The sequence below is a fragment of the Callorhinus ursinus genome, unplaced genomic scaffold (genome assembly GCF_003265705.2).
Source record: "Callorhinus ursinus isolate GAN/ISIS: 27379988/994484 unplaced genomic scaffold, GSC_fseal_2.0 scaffold11, whole genome shotgun sequence".
In the NCBI taxonomy this organism is placed as follows: domain Eukaryota; kingdom Metazoa; phylum Chordata; class Mammalia; order Carnivora; family Otariidae; genus Callorhinus; species Callorhinus ursinus.
The window spans coordinates 3,234,859-3,256,280 of NW_027397073.1; the positions used below are offsets into that span (position 1 = coordinate 3,234,859).

A 21,422-nucleotide genomic window follows, 5' to 3' on the forward strand; every position below is an offset into this window, starting at 1 on the left:
TTTAAATTCCATACACTTCTTTAAATGTTGTGATGTAAAACATATGTGGATTTGTACTTTTCAAAGATATAATTATCTAAAAAATTTGTAATAGCTAAATTCAGATTCTTCTCTTTGTATTAGTTATCAAAAACTCTTGGATCTGATACTATTCTCTTAATAGAAATATTAATTTCATTAAAATTTTTTTAAGTGGTATATAAAACCAAAACTTATCAATAATGTTCAAAAATAGTATGGCACTGAGTTTATATCAGTAACAAATTACAAGACTAGTCCGCTATGAAAACAAATGGTCCCCAAATGATCTTCCATCAAGACTACATCTAAGATCTGTTTAAACACATGCATGTATATGTACACACACGACATAAATGAGCTTCTAAGTATGAAACTTATTTTTTTTACGTATGAAACTTATTTTGATTCAAACACAAACACGCACGTGTGTATACACACTTGCATTAAAATGTCACTTTAAAACCACCCGAGTAGCACTGAAAAACAATGAAAGGAGACCATGGCTTTTAATATTTAATTAGCACCACCTTAACACAAACTCTTCAAACGAGAAATCATTTCTACAGACCACTGGTGAGGTAATTAGCGCCCACGTTCACCCCGACGTTGGGCTGCACACCTGTGTGCGTCCGGTAGTGGTCTTTCATGGCGGAGGCCGTGAGGAATGAGTAATGGCACGTGGGCCAGGTACACTTAAATGGCTTTTCTCCCGTGTGGAGCTTCATGTGGTTGTTCAGGGCCCACTTCTCAGTGAAACTCCGGTCACATAAGTGGCATGTAAATTTCCTGCACGAAGGAGAGAGAGAGAAAATGATGTGAATATCACCCCAGCGGTACCACGGCCGGCCCCCCGACAGAAGCGTGTTTCGACCCTGAAGTGTGGCGAGTGCACAGACTCTGTGAGGAGAACCGCAGGCCTGGTCTGTCATGTCTGTATAACCAGCCATTGATTTTTCTGTCCAGGCCTGGCACTTCAGCCATTTATTCTCTGCTTTGCGGTTGGGCCCAACGGGTTTGAAAAATTCTGTTACAGTCCAGTCACCCCTGAGGCAAATGTGAGAATAGATTTCACCTGTACAGGCCTACACCACTTATCCAGGGCACGGGCTGTCAGAGCAAAGGCTAAATGAAAAGCTATCCATACTAAACTACTCAGACAACCCCTGCTCTCTACCAGGCGGAGGCAGCCGGGGCTGCCGGCTGCAGTCAGCCACGGGGCTGGCCTGGAGACGCCACGCGGGCCGCACACTCAGCTGCCCCGCACTGCAGGGCGGGCTCCTGGGGACCAACGACAACGCAGACGCGTTGCCTGAACAAGGTGTCTTTCTGTGTTACCTTAAGGATGGATTAAAAAAGTTTCCTCTGGTAAGAATAAAAATAAGATTATAACTATAACTTTTATAAAACAACCTTTGAGAAAAATAAACCTCAATTATCTCCTGCATAAAAAAAAATGAAAATAACAGCTCAGTACTCACACTCGAAAATATTAGAGCCCCACAGTTCACAAAGGTCTTTGAATACCTTTAATAGTCAAGGCAATATGAACCATAAACAAAAACTTAAATCCTTCTTCTGGTTGAGCTGTCCCTCGTCGCTTGCATTCATGAAATCATCACTGAAATTTACTTTTTATTTCTAATACAATTTAGTTTAAAGCAATGCCTGTGATGAATAATGTCCAGCTAATTAATTCAGGATAATGAACAGTCAAATAAAAGCAAATTAAAACCCAATATTCAAAATTAAAATATTTTAATAAGTGGATAAGCACTGTGCCACAAAAGAGAGCGACTGTGGCAGCCTGCTTTCAATATTGTAAATTGGGCTATACTTTTAGTAAGTTAATGCAATTAAAAAAATAGGATAATATGTGCATTTTAAATTACGATATAAATAAGGAGATGTAAAAAATGTGCATTCTATCCATAAAGGCTTTAACTATGATTTTTACAAATTTCCTTAACCCTGTAAGGGTAGAAAAAGAAATCCTGAGCTCCAAATAATTAATTTTCTCATTTTGAAGCAAGTATAGATTAACTTAACAAATTAATCATCAGAATTTCACAAATTCTTAGGAAGCGAATTACGAAGTTAGCTTTTAGAAAAGTCCTTCTTCATTTGTTATATGTAATTATATTTTTGTAGCAATAGATCTTAAATGCTACAGAAGTAAAAGTTGCTAAATATTTAAGAAATGTCACATAAAATATCTTAAGTGCTTCATTAATATTAAAATTGCCAATTACTACATCTATATAATGTATGTGTAGAAACTATTTACACCCATTAACAGAGACTGACTTTGAAATTACTATATCTGATCACTGCTCACTGTACTAGAGAGTGACAAATATAACTAAATACCTCGAAATGCACTGTAAAAAAAATATCATGTCCGTATATCTCTTTGACGGGTCTTCATGCATTTAACATTTCAAAACCATGACAGGGATCTTATTTCCAAGATAAATTCCCCTATCTACTTATTTCTTCATGTATTTATTGTGGATCTAACCTTCTCCTACAAGAAATAAATAAGGAGGTTAAGTAGATGCTATCTTTTAACAAACAGTTTCTCCACACTGTATTACAACTTTATGAATGACAAAATAAATCCCTCATTTTTAAATCTACCATGATGTACATTTAACAAAATTACATCTACAAAACCTCAATATATGTACTCTATTACTCACACATAATAAAAATGTTAAACGAGAGCTCAATGCCTGTCAGGAAACAACAAAAGCCAGATAACAAAGAACTAACTAAGGCCACCGCTTGACTTTTAGAAAACCTCACGTGCTTTGCAATTTGCTTATGAAAATAAGTTCATGTGCTTGTTTTTTAACAAGAACCTGAAATATCAGCAAGAAAAATATCCTTACCTACTCTTCAACGGGGTATTTTCTGGAACTACACAAATTCTGAGTCTCAAATACTGTAAATTATTGGCCTTCACACAAGTCCGTAAGAACGACATCCACTCAAGAGATGCAGCTCTCCTTGGGCCCTTCTGGAAGCTTAACCCAGGGCCTCTCCAGGACAGAACCTGAGTGAACACATGCTGTTCTGCTCTGCCATGTAGACCCAAGAAGGGAAGGTATCAATGTGTGTTCTAGATGTACTTTACAAAGACCTCAACACCCACAATACCCAAAACACTGTTTCCAGACAGGAGATGAAGGAGGAAGAGTCAGACTTGGCTCCTCAAGAAAATCACAGGCTACTAAGGGAGAAAAAAAATTGACAAAAATAACCTCAATGCCATATTAAAAAAAAAAAAAAAAAGGTAAAATGCCATCCTAAATTTAAAAGCAGCAGAAAATTAATGGGCTGGGACAGATGAAAGAAGGCTTCCCAGGGGTGGTATTTAATTTAGATGTTAAAAGACAGGGACAAATGGACATGGAGAGGTGGCAGGGATGACGTGGCGAGACAATGCATAAGGAGGGTCTCAGCGCTGGAAGCACCACACCCACTAGGAATCTGATCGCCTGCCACCCCCCTCGGCAGCCATCCAGTTTCCTAGGGAAAGGGTGATGTCCTGTGACCTACATTAGCTTGGATCAAATGTTACTGTTGATGCTCTTCTATCCCCACATGGTGGTCTTCCATGAAAAATTTCTTAACTGGAATTATGATCTATTACAACGAGTTCTGTTTGGTAAAAACTTGGCAGTCTCTTTTACTGTGAAGACAGTTTTCTAGTAGGTCAATTGAAGGATGCAGAAAGACGACTACGAGACAATCCTTAAAGGTTATATGCTAAAAGGGTAAATGAGACAAGCACAAAACAGGAAGATGGTGCTTGGTTCACTTTGTATCCTTAAGGCCCAAACAAGTACATGGTACACAGTGGTGCTCGAGAAATAATTCTGGACCAACTGGGTGAAGTAATAAACTAGTGAGTAAGAGTTTTGTTCTTGACTCAACCTCCCCAGACTCTGAGTGAGAATGTGAGATCGGGGTGTGACAGCCACAGGGGCCACGCTGGCTGCCAGGCGCTCCCGATGCTCATGCCATTCGGTCCTCTCACCTTCCTGCGCAACTCTGCTAATTTTACAAAGTGTGAGTGTTTCAAACATACAGAACATGACGTAACTGCATACTGTATGAATCACATCCATGTTTTCCATATTTGTTTCAGCAACTTTGGTTAGTTCTAAAGTTCTTAATTTAATTCTTAAAATCTTAAATGTTTATAAATTATATTTTTAAAAAATGATATGACAGGTCATAGCAGAGGATAACAACTGTGCTGTGCACAAAGCCATCTCTGGGGGGAGAGGGGGTGGCCTCAACACCATTTCCAGGTCTTACATAATCTGGCTACTTTATAATATTTACTAGGAAGTTCAAAATGCCAAATAGTCCTCTAAGACCTGTAATGAGAAAGGGCATTGTGTTACCTGCTTTTTCCTCAGGCTTCACTAGATGTTTCTACTGGACATAAAGTGTTATAAACCTCTTAAAAGGTTTCGGCGGGGGACGGGGGGTCACAAGCAAAAGAAATCAAAATGATACCAGACTTCTCAAAAACGTGGAGTTAGAGGACAATGCAGCAATGATTTGTACACTTTGAGGGAAATGATTTTAAACATATCATGTTACACGTAACACCTGTCCCAATTCCTACCAAGAGATGTCATTACAAAGTTCCTGGTTTCCAGGGGTTGAGATGTCCAACTTTCTAGAAGAAAGCCCTTTTTCATGCTGGTAACTACGATATGAATGTCAATTAAGGGTTCATCTTTTAGTGTAAATTTATAAGGCTTCCCAAATTAAATTCTAAGCATTTTCCGATATGTTTCCAGTAAGTTTCTGCATTTACAGTTCTATGTGCTGTCTCCTCCTTAACATCCCCTCCCACACCTGGAAGGGCTCTGGGCCCTTGTTTGGTCTCCCTGTTAAATCTGGTGGGGAACCTGTCTTTCCTGAATCACTCATGACGTGATTTGTAATAACACAGCCAAGACTAAATAAAACCCACATCTCTAGACTTAAAATTTTGAAGTGAGTATACTAAATATCCTCATTGTTAGATATGTAACAAAACTATAAATTCTCACAGTGGTGTCAGTAGGCATTACGTACAAAGTAAAACTCAAGAACCAGTAGGGAGCTGAATTATATGATTAATACCATCATCTTAATAGGTGCTTCTGCCATACAGAAACTCTGTTCCATGGTCTGTTTTTGAATGCCTAAAGGGCAGACAAGTTATGTCAAAATATAACTTCTATTTTGATTTGTGTCTTTTATCTTTCCATATTACTACAGAAAGTAAACACCCTAACAGGAGAGTCTATACTCACCTTCTTCAAAGTATATTTTTAAATGTAATTTAAAGTATTTTAAACCCTATTAGGTGGATTATTGACTCAATTTATTATCAACTTAATAAAAAATCTGTACACATCCCACTTACATATGAAGACAAGGGTATCTTGATACTTTGGTGCTTTACTACTTTATAATTTTTTAAATACAGCAAGAGGTGTCACCAGCATATCTTTATGTTCTTTTCTAATCTCTACAATTCAGGATAATTTAGGATATAATTGTGTTAGCAATGCTTTTTAAAGCTGCAGATGTCCCTACCTCTCTTCCAGAAAGCTCAGTCTAGGTATACATAACTGGGAAACTCCAGCAGAAAGCACAGGCATGTAAAAACAATTATCCGCATTAAAATATAAACAATCTTAAATATCCATCAGCTGGGGAGTAGATAAATAATGGGTTTAATCACAAAATGGGATATCATAATGTAGTAAAAATGCATCAACTGAGACTACATTTATCAGCAAACAATCTAAAAAATGTAACTGCATTAAAACAAGTTTACCATTTACATAACATTTTTCATAAAGGGAAAGGCATTAAATGCAAACCTATGAAGTCCACATGTGAAAGCATGCATGACATCAAGTCTCTGAAAAGAGGGGCTAAGGCATGCAGGTGGGGATAGTGTTCACTCTTGTGCTATGATTTTTGTTGTTATTTATTATTTTTTATTTTTTTGTGAGAAAAGCATTACAAATTATATTGAGTTGACACCACTCAATTACAGCCACATTACTCAATTAAACCTGTTCAGCCACACAATTTTGGTTTTATTTTTAAAGATTTTTTATTTATTTGACACAGAGAGAGAGGGGGAGAGAGGGAGAGCGCAAGCACAAGCAGGGGGAGGGACAAAGGGAGAAGCAGGCTCCCCGCTGAGCAAGGAGCCTGATGCAGGGCTGGATCCCAGGACCCTGAGATCATGACCTGAGCCGAAGACAGCCGCTTAACCAACTGAACCACCCAGGAGCCCCAGTGATTTTGTTGCTTTTCAAAAGAGAAGGAATCCAAAGTCAATGTGGCCATATGTGAACACCTTTCCAAATGCTTTCACTGTTTTTGAAATTTTTCACAAGTAAAAAATGAGTATTTTAATTAAACAACCAACCAGTCTTTTTTATCTTCTCTACATGACTCCTTGGACCAGTCTTGTCAAGTTAATAAATCACACAAATTCACATCTGCAAAAACCGCACAGCACTGAGCACAGTCTGGTGTGCTACAGATACAATTTCAATAGAAGAGTAAGCTAAATTTTGTCAAAATATTAACTAATCATGCAGTTATTATCTTTCAAAACTGTGAAACAAAGGTGCTGCCTGATTCAAAACTATTCCTGTAAAGCCCAACTGTGGCTGCAAACACGTAACCGCCAGGTATTGCTGGTCTTTATGGGGAAACACAGAATACAGAACCGCGAACACAAGGCCAGGTGTGCGTGATTCCCCCCAAAACCATTCAACATACTAATGAATTTGTTTCCACAATTCCTAAGTTACTCAACTACTACTAATGCCCAGGCAGTTTCTTGGGAATGAAAGCCTCTTTTTAAAATGATTTTAATTTCATAATGATATGATAATACACTAAGAGATGAAATGAAATTAGAGAATGACAGACTCTCAGCACAGTAGGGTCACCAAAGGAATTCTGCTGAGCTGCAAACATAACGGCAAACAATCACTTCCTTGAACAAAGAAGGGCATAAAAGGCATCTAAAGACAACCACTGAAGAGCAACTACAATGCTCAATTAATTCATGTGAGCGCATTATGCTGAAAAAGTACCCTGAAGGATAACAAAGCAAAATGACAAAGTTCAGGACATTCTGCCATGATAACAGATGCAGGATCCATAAGCACCAGAACTGTGAGATGCCTGTATTGTTTCTGGCCCAGGAAACATCAGAGTAAAAATATATGATCCTGCTTTTAGACGCGTTCATGTGCAACAGTCACTAAACCCACATTAAATAACCCCAGTATTATTCCACAGTAATTATGTTCATCTATGAAGTTTCAAAGTACTATGTACATGTTTAAATAAAATACCCAACTTTAAACTGCATGGAAAATAAATCAGTATGTTCTCTGAACTGAGTAATCCAAAAGGTACAGCAACAGCTAAATAATGAGTATGAGGATACTCAGGGTCCCTCTGAGCATCTCCTTCCAAATATTTGCGTGTGTGTATTATGTGTACAAAGTCCAAATAAAAACTCTGGCTCAATGAATGAAGTTATAACCCAAAACCAAAAATATTCCTTGATAATACTAGTATCCAGATTACTTGAATTAGGCTAGACTGGGAGAGTGGCCTGTTTCTGATTATATATAAAACATGAGCATGATTTATATCAAGAAGCCACAAAGAGCTAAGATTAGAAAGGTTTCATTTACTAAATTCAACTCTTCAGGCTCAAGTGTGGTTACAGATGAAAGTTGTTCTCCCATCCGCCCTCAGGGCTTTTATACAGCAGGCAAGGGAGCCTGCTACTGAAGCCAAGAGTTCTGAGTGCATTTTTGCCCTGAACAGGTGATAATTAGCCTAATTAACAGGCTAGATCCTTGTTAACTAGTTGGAAAAGAAATTTAACCTCACTCACGCCAAAGCCTGTCATTTTAAAACCTCTTAACATATCATTCAGATCCTAAAAGCTGTGAAATACCTTTTCTGGCTCTTTCAATCCAATCCAAAGGTTGAAAAGCTTTGTGTCAAAATTACTTCTGGGAGGAGCATTAAGCAGAATATTAATCCCAGGTTGCTTTAGTCTACTAAGAACCAAGAGAATGACTCATTCTAAAGAAAAATATTCAAGGATTATAAGGGCTACGCCCTCAGAGATTTGAATTCATCCTTCAAAATCTCATTCCCATGAAATTTTTCTTTGTCAAAGAGACCATAAACTCTAGTCTACCCAAAACCATCCCATGAAGTTTGGCTGGAGTTTTTCCCATTCCCCTGCATGTGCTGTATCCAGCGCTCACCAGCACAACAGTGTCTTCCATCAGGGGCTTGGAAAGGCTCTGTGTAAAGAACAGTAAATATCTTCTCCACGGTGGGTCAGTGGGTTTGATGCAACTACTCACCTATGCCTCCATAGGACAGAAGCAGCCACAGGCAGTACATAAACAAAGGAGTATGGCTGTGTTCCAATAAAACTTTATTTACAAAAACAGTTAGTGGGCCTGATCTGGCCTGCAGGTCATAGTGTGCCAATCCCTGTCTTCGATGAAAGAGGTCACATCCCTCCCCCCGACTCATGTCCCCAGTACACCCTGATCTACAGGGCAAAGGAACCTGAATTGAGTGCTGCCATAACAAGGCTCCACTAAGTCTTTTTCTCAGGGTCTGAGAAGTTGGGTTAGTCCTGAAATAGTTTATGTTTCCTGCACAGTTCTAAAACACCAACATGAGAAGAACAGGTGGAAGGAATTATACCGCATATGAGACCCATTCCCATCGCAGGCTACCCCCTCTTTTTCAAACTACCCCCTTTCAAGGGTTTTGCAGAGCTGGAGGGCTTGGGAAGTTGAAACAATTTTAACTAACCATAGAAGTCAAGTCCTGAACAACAAGACATATATTAAATTGCCAAAATCCTCTACTCTGGACTAAATGAAATTTTATCGCTTCAGGTTAGGGAAGAAAACACTGGATTTATGTAAGGAAGGTTAAAATAGCAGTTACAAATAAAGGACTAATATTACTGTTTAAAGACCATATATAGAGGATTTCTTTTAAGTCATTGCTCTAATATAAATATTTGGAGATAAATTGAAAACCGAATTTCAAACTCCACTCACAGCTTCATCACAAATGCCCTGACTATTGTTAAGTCTTTGGACATTTACAACACAGTCCTAACAATCTTCAGATTATAATCGTTCAGCTCCTTCTCTAGCAACTGATGAACAACAACAAAAAAGTATGTATTAGAACTTAGTGTGTGTGTGTCTAGCACTGACCTGTGCTACATTCAAACCTATAAATAAACAAAAGACATACATGCCTCTGCGAAAGGAGCCTATGGTTCAAATGGTCAACACTAATACCAGCGAAATAATTAGAACACAAAAGCACCACATTCCGTTGGGCTTTTTAAGGAGCATCTTTTAAGATGCTTAGGAATTGGAGGGGGAGACGAACCATGAGAGACTATGGACTCTGAGAAACAAACTGAGGTTCTAGAGGGGAGGGGCTTGGGGGGATGGGTTAGCCTGGTGATGGGTATTAAAGAGGGCACGTACTGCATGGAGCACTGGGTGTTACACGCAAACAATGAATTGTGGAACACTACATCAAAAACTAATGAGGTACTGTATGGTGACTAACATAATAAAACAAAATAAAATTAAAAAAAAAAAAAGGAAAGAAAAAGCTCTGGTGGCTACTGAATGAAATGGCTAGAAAGGCTTCCTGGAAGAGGTGGGGCTTGAGGCGAGCCCGAGAGAACAGAGCAGAAAGGTCAGTAAGTAAGGCAGGCAGCAGGCACCCACAAGCTCAGGGCAGAGACAAGCAGAGGCGCCCGGCAGTGTGTGTGAGTGGCGAGCCAGTCATCTGAACCCCCACAGGCGGGTGGGGAGCCTGCTGCACGGAAGGGAGATCTGAAGTCGCGGAATCGAGGCACAGTCAGATGAAGGTGGCTCCAGTAACCAGAGAGAAGAATTCGGCTTTGAGAGGACAAAAAGAACCATCATTCTATTACTGTTTTTCTCTTTCCCTTTCCTATGTCTCCTCAGTGCTTGCTTTTCACAATTACTTGATTATAGTTTTCTAAGGAGGTAAATGTGCCTCTACCCTTCACAAGTGCCCAGGACCACTTAGATGTAGTATATATGCATACAAGCCACAAATCTGTGCATGTTCTGGTGAAAAAAAACCTACCGTAACAATGTCTTCATCTGAGATTTATGATGAGCTCACTTTTATATTTGGCCAAGTAATGCAGCCTTCCAAAGAGCATGTTAGTGCTAACAAAGACAGCTGTCCTTCAAGCTACACAACTGCAGACGCTATGAAAATGTTACCAAAGAGCTAAAAAAGCTCAGACTAGTCATTTACATGTAAAGGGAACAACCTCCTACCAAGTTTTCAGATGACAATCTTACCAGTTACTTACTGCATAGAATGAACTGGTTAACAAATATAAACAGGAAAGATTTTACCAGTAAGATTTACAAAAAGGAGAAAAGCACAAATAGAGAAAATCAACTGCAAAATAAACTAAAGTAATTTTCTTTTAAAATTTTAATATATTAAAATTAGGGGCATCTGGGTGGCTCAGCGGGTTGAACGTCCAACCCCTGGTTTTGGCTCAGGTCTTGATCTCAGGGTTGTGAGATGGAGCCCCGTGTCGGGCTCTGTGCTCAGTGCAGCATCTGTTTGAGATTCTCTCCCTCTCTCCCTTTGCCCCTCCTCTGGCTCGTGCTCTCTCTCTCTCAAATAAATAAATATATTGAAATTAAACACAACTGATATATTAATGGAAGCCGAGTATGAACAAGAATTTCTGTCCCAATTCAAACAACCTGTCACAGTCCTAGTCATCAAAAAAAACTATGATTCATACAGAATTTATAAAAGTTGTAATAAGGTCTTTATACTATGGTGTTACAATATTATGCAAAGTAAATGTTTCATTAACATGACTGTATGGAATTTTACTAGGACAGATATATATTTTAGAAAAATCTCATACATCTCTATAGAATAAATCCCAATCCCCTTTTGCTAATAAAGCTGATAGTTTCATAGGAACAGTATCGCTCAGTTTCTTGTGTGCCACGGACTCAGAGATAATATTCAGGTTCAGATATTCATGGTGCTGGGGAAAGAGAAGTTAGCGTCTAGCCTTGGACAGCCTCTCTAGCCTCAGTAGAACCATGCAATTCTTATTCCCGGTGTGTACCCACATTAATGTTTCTAAAAATACTGGGCATCGTACATCTATTCATTCTGCATCACAGTTAGATCACTGGTATTCTATAAATAGTGAATCAAGAGAATTATCTATTATTTCACAATGATTTAAAACAGCAACGATAAAGAAAGCCATAGTTTCCTACATGGATTCCTTTCCAGCAATCGGTGCCAACAATACTCAATAAAGACCTATTAGGGTACTTTAAAAAGAGTAACAGTTTTCTCAACAAAATTAATAAGCTGAAGACAACATGACTGATCATAAGTAGTGCTTGGATTAGACCTCTAACGCAGGAGACTGAAATCTGTTAATGCTATAGCCCTGTTAGTACCAGTAACTGACACCAGCATAGTACTTAACTCTCTGCATGTGCACATTGTTTACAGTTAAGGGACACTAGACTCTCACTAATGTATCCCAAATGACTTCATACAGGACTCAAATATACAACAGATTAAATTGAAATGAATAAAATATTCCTTTCTACCAAATAAGTTAAAATTTACTTTTAACATAAGTACTACTACTTTTTTTTTTCTTAAAAACTATTCTTGTAATACTGGAATATGTTCCATAGACCCATGCATCTTATACACTAGCAAATATGGTATGCTTAAAATTTATCCCGTAGGTCTTTATGTTTCTATTATGGAAACAGAATTTCTAGACATTTGAATATATTTTCCAGATTTAGAAAGGACTGTCCAACCTGATGGAGACTGTGTGATTTGTGGGAGCTAGGAAAGGCAGCCTTTCCAAACTTGGGTATTTCATTGTCTTGGCCTTTGTCATCATCTCGGCCTTCTAGCATGTCAGGATGATCTAGGGAACCATTTGAGCTCAAGGTAAAATTAGCTAGAGGGGCTGAGATGTATTGCACAGCAATCTCCAAGTTCAGTACAAAATTGACCCTTTCCGAGCCCTCGGTGCAAGAGCAGCAGTTACAGCACACTCTAGAGTAAATATCCTGGGGCATCTGTGCACGGGAGGACCGCCGAGACACAACGTGAGCTCAGCGGCGAGCTCAACGTGGACACTGGACAGCCTGACACGGATCGCAGCTTGCTTTAAATCATCACATCCTGACATTCAAATATATAGAAAGATCATGTTGTGAGGGATTTGATTTGTTCCTTTCTAAATCATAAGTTCAAGGGAAAGTACTAAAATTAGATTAACATAAAAAACAAGTTTTTAAGGGTTTTGAAGTTATTTGATCCGACTGAGAGCAAGCAGTTAATAAAATACTAGAAGGCCCCTCACTATTTCCCACACACGGCCACTGCACAATGGGCATGGAGTCACCTGCAGTGAAGCGTGAGTAAAACTAGAGGGTGCGTGCATGTTTGAGGTACACGCAGATGGGGAAGAAGTCTCCAATGCAGGGCAAAGCAATCATGTTAGCTTCCTTTCAACACAAAAGAGCATTATTTATTTTTAAAAAATTGGATGTGTGCAGCTATGGATTCTTCTTTTCACAAAACAGATCTGTGAATTTCATCTACATCTCATGTATCCTAAATTATTTTGAAAAGATAAATTTGGATAGGCATCTATAAACACTGTATAGTGTTTGATCACTTATGCTAATTTTTCAAATCTTCAACACCTCAAGACTATGTGGATTGCCATTATCATTTATTATATACCTTCCAGCATTCAAAATACCAGACTAAATTTCTTTCTCATATACTTAAAGTGCATAAGCAAAAACAATTGGAAAGATGTAGGTGATAAAATGTTTACACTTGGCATGGGGATAGTGTTAGGGAGGCTAAAATACAGAATTAACTGAAGCTACCAAAATGGGGTTAACGACAAAAATGACTTTTCAGTTATGGCCTGGGAAAGAACAGAAACGAAAGGCAAAGAGCTTGCTAGTTTGGACTTGATGATACAAAGAGAACAGAACTGCTCAACACTTTATACCATGACTACCTTTTTGTTAAAGACGTTTTGGAAGAAAACACATGGAAATGAAGTAATACAGGTCAAGAAGTTGTTTCCCCTAAGACAGGAACAAGGGACAGCAGGTGTCACTGAGTCTCAGGCAGGCCCACCGCCCCAGCAGAGTCCAGAGGATGGCAGCATTTGGGCAAAAGCACCCAGAAAGGATGCTGCAAGAGAGTCCAGCATGCCCAGCAGCCAGGACTGCAGGCTTCCTGTTCTCCCACAACAAGCCTGGTGCATCGCTGTCTTCACTAAATACCAGACTCCAGCCCGAGAGTGAGACTTGAGCTGCAGGCGCCACAGCAGCCTACGACGGACGTGTCAGCAGCTGGTGGAGGGCCCACTCCCTGACTTGAGAACAGGACGGTCTCGTGATTTTCAGCAGTCACCTTTGCTGCTTCCTCCTCACCTTCCCAGAGCCATAATGTAGGGTCTGGTCCGCACGTCTCCCTTCCGACCTACATTCACTCCTTTGGTGATCTCTGTTCTGACGACTTCCAAACTCCTACCTGCAGCTCAGATGTGTTCCGTGAGTTCTCATCTGTATTCAGCTGTCCACTTGACATATCCAATGGGATGGCTAACAGGTTTCTCATATCTAATGTGTCTAAACCTGGCTCCCAACATCCACCAATGGACCCTGTTCTGACAGTGGTTTTGCCCATCTAGGTAGTGACGCGACTTCACGGTTCAGGCCAAAATCTTGGCATCATTCATTATTACTCTTTCTCTCATCCAACCTACCAGTACGTCCTGTGGGCTGTGCTTTCCAGATATATTCAGAGTCTGGACATTTCAACCTATCTAGGTTGCTACCACCAGGGCCCAACTGTCCAACTGACCACCATCTTTTTATGGCAGGATCATAACGAAAACCTCCAACACGCTCTCTGCCTCTGCTCTCCCCCATCCAACTTCATACCATTCAGCCTGTTCTCTGCATACTGCAGACAGTGGTTCTGTTAAAACCTAGGTCAGCCACCAGGCCTCTGTTCAAAACACTCTCGTCTTGCACAGAAGGAAAAATCAAAGTCCTTGTGGAGTCCTCCAGAGCATCATGTGGTCTGAGCTCCCATGAGATTCCCATCCGCTGCCTCACTCCTGGCACGTTGGTCCCTGTGACATTAGCCATGCCCTGCGAACTTCTTCTGGTGGGACTCTGCCTGAAATACTCATGGAGCTCAGCCCCTCCTGACTCACCTGTCACCTTCTCTCCAAGGCTTTCCCTTGGCACCCCAGCCCCCTCTATGGCTCTCCCCTCTTGGATTTTACTATATCATCATTATTTTAAAACTGGTATATATTTGACTTCTCATTTGGTTTACTGAATATCTCCCCACACTAAAATATAATAAGCTCATGACAGCAGAATGTTTGCCTGCTTTATTTTCTGCTGTATTCCCAGGGCCTAATACATTGCTTGGTACGTTAAATACTGCAAAGGAACAAAATTTACAGAATTAAGTTTATTTTGATATGTCACATCAAAAAACATACACACACACATACACACACACAAATGTATGAATCAACAAATAAAAAGACAACAATTGGAAGAGATTCACATCAAACTGTGAACAGTAGTTGTACTGAGTGGGAAGGAGGATGGGACAGGAGAAGCCTGGAGGAAGAGGAAGGGCGTCAACCTTAGAAAAGAGAAGTTTTACTCAGCACTTTATATGCTGGCGTATTAAATATATTTACATGCACACATTCCAGTTTTAAAAATATATATGAATAAAAGATTTTTATAAGGACAATTTTAAAACAGAGGCGTACCTTAAATAAAATTTACGGGAATCACTAATTGCCATTCGCTGTTGGCTTTTCTGTGTCATACTTCTACAATGTTACATAGCTGATACAATCAGAGCAGTACAGAGAGAGACAAGAGTTGAAATATTTATTGAGAACTTTAGAAAGAAAGGTATCTCTTGGCCTTTCAATTTTTGAAGTCGAAACCTCATTATATTTATATTCAGATAGCTCAGACACCAGTGTCCAATGGCTGGAAAAGCCTACACTGTGAATGCTATAAGGCAGACAGCTAATCCAGATACTGTTCATGACAATTAAAGAATCTTCTGTTTGCCATGAGTAAGAACATAATCACAACTTTAGAAGTTTCTAGGTGTTCAATGATAAAAAAAAAAAAATATTACCAGACTTTAGAGGCCATCAGACCAGCTCTCACTAAAGATCTCTCCTTGCTCTATGTCCCATTTTAATTCCCCACATTATACAGGGATCCTGACCCTACTGCAGTTTACCTGCCACTCACACGTCTACCCCACGCCAGCTCATGCACATTGTCTTTTGATTATTATGTACATTCCCTAAAAAATTCTAAACAATTCAGGGACATTTACACTGATTTTCAACTCCTTGATGTCTTCCATAGTAGCTTCAGAGTGGGGAGCAAAAAAGTGATATAGTAAAACATTTGTAAAATCTAGTATTTGTACGTAATTAAATTTTATCAAAGGCTCAAACTATGGCAAAAGTACTCTGATAAATGACCTTCCCAGTGACACACTGAAAACCACAAAGATGCTCGAAGGATGCCATGGCACAGGCGTGGAACAGAGAGCCCGCAATGTCGGTGCCCTGACTATTCTTCCAGAAATTCCACATATGACAGGTGCAGCGGACTTGCAATAACACACCCCCAAAATATGTCCCAACAGTAAAACCCTACAGATCTAATTTTAACGAATTTCCACTGAGTCCAGTCCTAGGGATAAAATGGACCCAAAGTTCCAAATTTGTGTGACCACCCCCTTCCAGGACTGGAAGGCAGGGTTATGAGGAAGAGTCCATCGAATATATCGGGGTGGTATCAACCAACCATCACAGTTGGTGAGAAATTCCATGTCTATCATATTTTAAGCTCTGTCTCTTTATCCATGTGTCTACACGCAGTCCAAATGCTAGTTAATTCTCCACTAGAACAAAGAGCCCTGACTTCCAGGAGACACAAGCTTGAGTACCTCTATTCTTTCATTTGTCTAAGACTATAAAACAAAATGGCCAAGCACAACAATCTAAGAGATTACGCTGCCAGGCGCAGCTGTGGAATAAAACAAACCCAGGAGGTGCAGGTAAGGGAAGGTAAGACAGCAGAGAACAGAGAGTGCTTGCTGGACCCCACAGCCTAAAACAAGCTGCTCTGATGTTAACAGGTCACAACAATTACTGGATGGCAAGTTCTCCACTAAAACAGACAACTAGGGTAGGAACACATAAAACAAAAGGTGAACACACAGGGACTTCTGTATGTAAGCAGGAGGTCCAGATGAATGGAGCATTCCATCGGCATTTACATGCTGAGATTCACCAAACGTGCTGAAGAGCTTGGCACTCAAGAAGAGTTGCTAAAAGAGAGAAGAGACACTGGCCCTCATTCCTACAAACCGCCTCATGGAATGTCCAGGGGTCTGTGTTGTACATCTTCCAACATCACGAACATTTTCCATAATCAGTACATTTACATCAGTTACTGGGATCCACTATTCTCCAAAAATAACATGCAGTCGGCACTAAGGAACATACACAGAGTCACTCAGAAGTGGGAGAGGCAGAAGAACAGCACTGAGAATAAAAGCCCAGGTGATAGATCATTAGGAAAATTTCCTCTGGGGAAGAGCAAAAGCAAAAATATTAGCACATTTTAATTGCTATCAAGTAAACAAGTCCTCTGATTGAAATTTAACTTTTACCTGAGCTTAAGTAGATCTGACCTGGGACCCAGGGAGACAGAGCTGGCAACAGAGGGAAAGAGGTAACATTTTTAGAATTCAATGATAAAACTGAAGGGTATAGCTTTCCAAAGCAGTTGATTGGAAAATGTGGGCAATTTAACTTTGACAAGTAATTAAAATCAATTAAACTCTGACTAATTATGTGAAGTTCCTGTGCTGAAGTAGTAAATAATTAAAATAAAGTGCTATATAAATGTACTTTGCACTTCGGTACTCAATCAAGATAGAGCTGACCTCAACTTTACAGAACGCAGAGCGGAAATGTAATCATGCACTTATTCCACAAGGGCGGTATCAGGGCGTCAGACATGTATGCTTCTGCCTATTTGTTCATATCTCCTATCACTGTCATTAAAATTCTTAGAAAGACCTTTGGCCTCTCAGACACATCTGGCTACCTGCACCAGGGCAAGGTGGTCTCTATCTGGTGGCCCAACAGCTGCATATGCTGCCCTCAACTCAATCTGGCTTGCAGCTATCTTTTCCTGGTGAAGAGTTCAAGGATGGTGCCGTAAAGTTACGTATGGATCATAAAATACTGTGGCCCAGTACTGGATTTCCCCTTTGTTTAAAGAATTAATACTGTTTCAAAACATTATTTATAATTAGCAAAGACATCAGTTATTTGGTAAAGCCAAATTGAAGATCTGAATGGAGATTTAAACAACCTAAATAATCCTGAGGGATTTTACAGAAAATTCCTAAAGTTATACTGCTTATCCAGTGAGTGAATTATCAAAGAAAACACTACCAACAATTAATACTTGATAAAACAGAGATCTTTCAATCACAGAAAGGAACTCTATTCTCACTGAACAAATTTATGAAAACACTGATTTCATCTTTAACGTCACAGAGTGAAAAGTGACGTTAAAGTCATATATTTTTGTAAATTAAATCCTTTTTGTATTTTGTAAATTTTGTAAATCCTTCAAAAATAGATTTAATTTACAGATTCTTAAATGTCCATATTAATGAAGATTTAACTATTCACAGTAAGCAAATAATAAAGTAATATGAAATATTTTTAAAATGAAAAATGAAAGGGTGTTGCATATAACATGTATAAAAGTCAATGGAATACACACACACACACACACACACACACACACACACACACAAGTAAAGGCATCTTAACAAATCAAAGAATATTCCTTTGGGACATGACTATTCAATAGTTATTGATATAGTAGGCTCCTTACTCCCAGAAACTATAATTAGACATGATGTATTCTACCCATTTTCCCAAGATGTAAAATACCCAAGCTAAATAGTTATTCCTGTCCAGAACATGCTGTCTATTCTTTTAGCTGAAAGCAAACCTCTAGTAAATTCCTATTTATCTTCTTGCCAATCATGGAATGAATGACTGACACTAACGCAGCCTTATCTGGGCCTTATGTCTGCAGCACATTCTGCTAAGTGATGTCATTGCTCCAGCAGACGAAAATAAGCAGATTATTACAGTGACTAGGAGCAAACTAAACATTTGGATTTTTGCATGGACAGATTTACACACTGTCTGTCAGATAAAGCACAGTTTCCCTGCTGCTTACACAACAAGAATGTGCCTGACAGCTCCCTCCCAGGGTTAGTATCTGATTACATAAATAGGCCATTCCCCAACATTCCTAAAGACTGACAGTCTGTCTTAGTTTAAAGTGCAATTTTGGACTATCAGCTTTTCTGTCTTGCACACTAGGCTGATTAACATCAGAGCACTTCCTGGAGGTCCAATCAGGTTTCCTCACTGCCTGATTCTGGGCCATCTGAAATGTGGTGGACACAATGGATGAGAAAAAGACAACTTAAAAACTACTTCTGAAGAGTGCTCCTAAGGCGTATACTGAAAGGTGAATCATTTTAACAGACTTACATATGTGTATGTATCTGTAGCATTACCTCTGAAACAACTCACAAGTATATAATGGATTCTTTAAAGTTAATACTTTTATTTATAAAATTAAATATGCATAATCACACAAAACATTTACATATTATTTTACAGCTGCCGTGTTTTTAATGAGTATTTTTATCTCATTCCATCAATGAAATAAAACACCAGTGACTCATCAAAGTCACGTAAAATGAAAGCACTGAGCTGAACAAAATGTTTAAAAACTTATCTACTGACAATTAGTATCTTTCCTATCCCCAACACCACATCCAAAACAAAATTTATAGAATTAACAACACCAGTGAATGCTGATGCATCTGAAAATGAAGCTTAAAATTTACTTTGGCGGCAGCAGAAATGGTGGTCAAAAGTATTCATGGTTAAATTGTGTCTGTATGGATTTCAGGAACTTGCTAAAAATTAATGATTCTGTATTTTGGTAAGCTAAATAATAATAATTAATAATAATAATACCACCATCACCACCAAAATTCTGCAGTTTACTAGAAGCTCAGTTATGAATGATCCTGGGTGAAACTTTAGTAATTCCATAATTCACAAAAAAATACAAGCATGACGTTTTCATACAAATGAAAACTGAATTCCAAGTGGTCCACCTGATCAAGACCGATGAATTTCCTTCTTATAAGGGAAAAAATTAGGCAGCAGTCATTTTTAAGGCAGTACTGAATATCTTAAGAACTCCACTGTTTGGAAACCATTTGTTTAGTAATTGTTTTCCTTGGCTTCACACTATTTGGGAGCTGTTGCAAGGGAAAAAATTCAAGCATTTCCACTACTAATATACTAATTAAACAAATGTCTCCTGAACATCCACTGTGGCCAGATCCTATCCTGTGTTCTGGAAACACAAAGATAAGTTAGAACACAGGCCTCTACTCTCAAGGTACGTAAAATCTGAACAGCAAGAGAAGCAAGCAAACACATAAATTATATTGCAAAGTAGTAATTTATCTTTATACAGATAAACGTATTTTTTAGATTCAAATGGCAATCTTCTCCAGTATTAAACAGCTCTCATTCTCTGGATGGTGATCTGCACAACCCACCCTGCACTTTTCTAGTGAAAAGAGTCTCTTCCTCCTTGATCATTCTTCCGCCTTCCCACACAAAGCCACCTCAAGTTAAATAATGATTTTATGAAGCACAGAGCTGAGAATTACATACACAGAAAAATCTACCTATAACTACAAAAATGACCTGCACTCTCCTCTTCCCCATCAGAATGGCTCCACATTTGCTTTTTACACCCTTACACATTAAATACTTACATTTAGCTTAAAATGCCTTATTGCCTAATACTAAATGTATTTCGTCTTTTTCATTTGTTTCTTGACACCAACACTAATGAACTGTCATAGAAACAGTTTTGGGAAATCACAAAGGGTGCGGTTTCTAACAATGGTAAACAATCAGAAGTCATAAACACGATATTGTCTCTAGTAATTTCAGCTATAACTTTCAAACATTCATACCCAGACAAACCAGATGAAATATGTTGCTTCAGGTCAGCTCTGATGGATCCCTCAGAAATATCAACATTATTGCTTTTATTTTATTATGTACCACACTTCATAACCGTACACTGCAGAGTACAATAAAAACTCTGCTACACAGCTTGACTACTTATTAAACAGGTCAAAAGTTACTATAACAAATAACTTGTCCTACTTAGGGTCCATTAATAACATATCTTGTTGCTGCTCAGATGTGGAAATTTTTTTAAAAAAGACAAAAAATAAGGCCAACAAAGGAGAAATGTAAACCAATTTGAAATCTTCTATATATCTGATTTTCCTTCTCAGATTTCCTTTACAGGTCCACAGTTATCTACTGTATCTTTAATTGCAAGCATATGCCCAACAACTTTGAAATAAGGAATTAAGAAACAATACGTTGCTATTTATGAGCTCCCAGAGAGGAGGGGCACTGACAGAGCCAGATGGTCTGAAGGTAGGATGCGCGGGTACTGTTGTGCCTGTCCCCCACCCAGGCTGGATCCACTTAAGTGAAGTGCCTTTATGAAGGGAGTGCCAAATCCAAAGGACACTGAAAAACCAGCCACTATTTTCTCAGGATAGGTGGTATGGCCACCTCTGCCGGATGAGGCAGAGGCTTTCTAGAGATAAAAACCAGCAGCTTTTGAAGCTGACCACCACAATAACAAAGCAGGAAACTATATGTGACAGGAAATTACAAAGCAAACAAAAAAGCTAATGATGTTTAAGGTGTCCCAGGAAAGGTATCTCTGTGTGTGTGTGTGTGTGTGTGTGTGTGTGTGTGTGTATGTGTATTGGGAGCAAACAATGGGAATGAATTCTTTCAAGTCAAGGAACACACTTCTGCACAGCTGGTGTGATAAAACATGAGAATTTTTCACTCTTTCTGTGACCCGGGATGAAAAGAGGGAGGGAGGGCAGGAGGGGTGCTGGGAGGAGGGAGGGAGGGCAGGAGGGGTGCTGGGAGGAGGGAGGGAGGGCAGGAGGGGTGCTGGGAG

At 39.1% G+C, this 21,422-nt stretch overlaps 1 protein-coding gene across 4 annotated transcripts in view; it reads right to left on the minus strand.

Annotated features, from left to right (window-relative positions):
- ZNF407 (zinc finger protein 407) overlaps nucleotides 1-21,422 on the minus strand; it is a 480,646-nt gene that overhangs the window by 216,491 nt on the left and 242,733 nt on the right. For all 4 annotated transcript variants that reach the window (XM_073898026.1, XM_025886368.2, XM_073898028.1 and 1 more), the window contains exon 5: nucleotides 641-807. In XM_073898026.1, coding sequence (XP_073754127.1) covers nucleotides 641-807 — 167 coding nt within the window. The remainder of the gene's footprint in view (nucleotides 1-640; nucleotides 808-21,422) is intronic.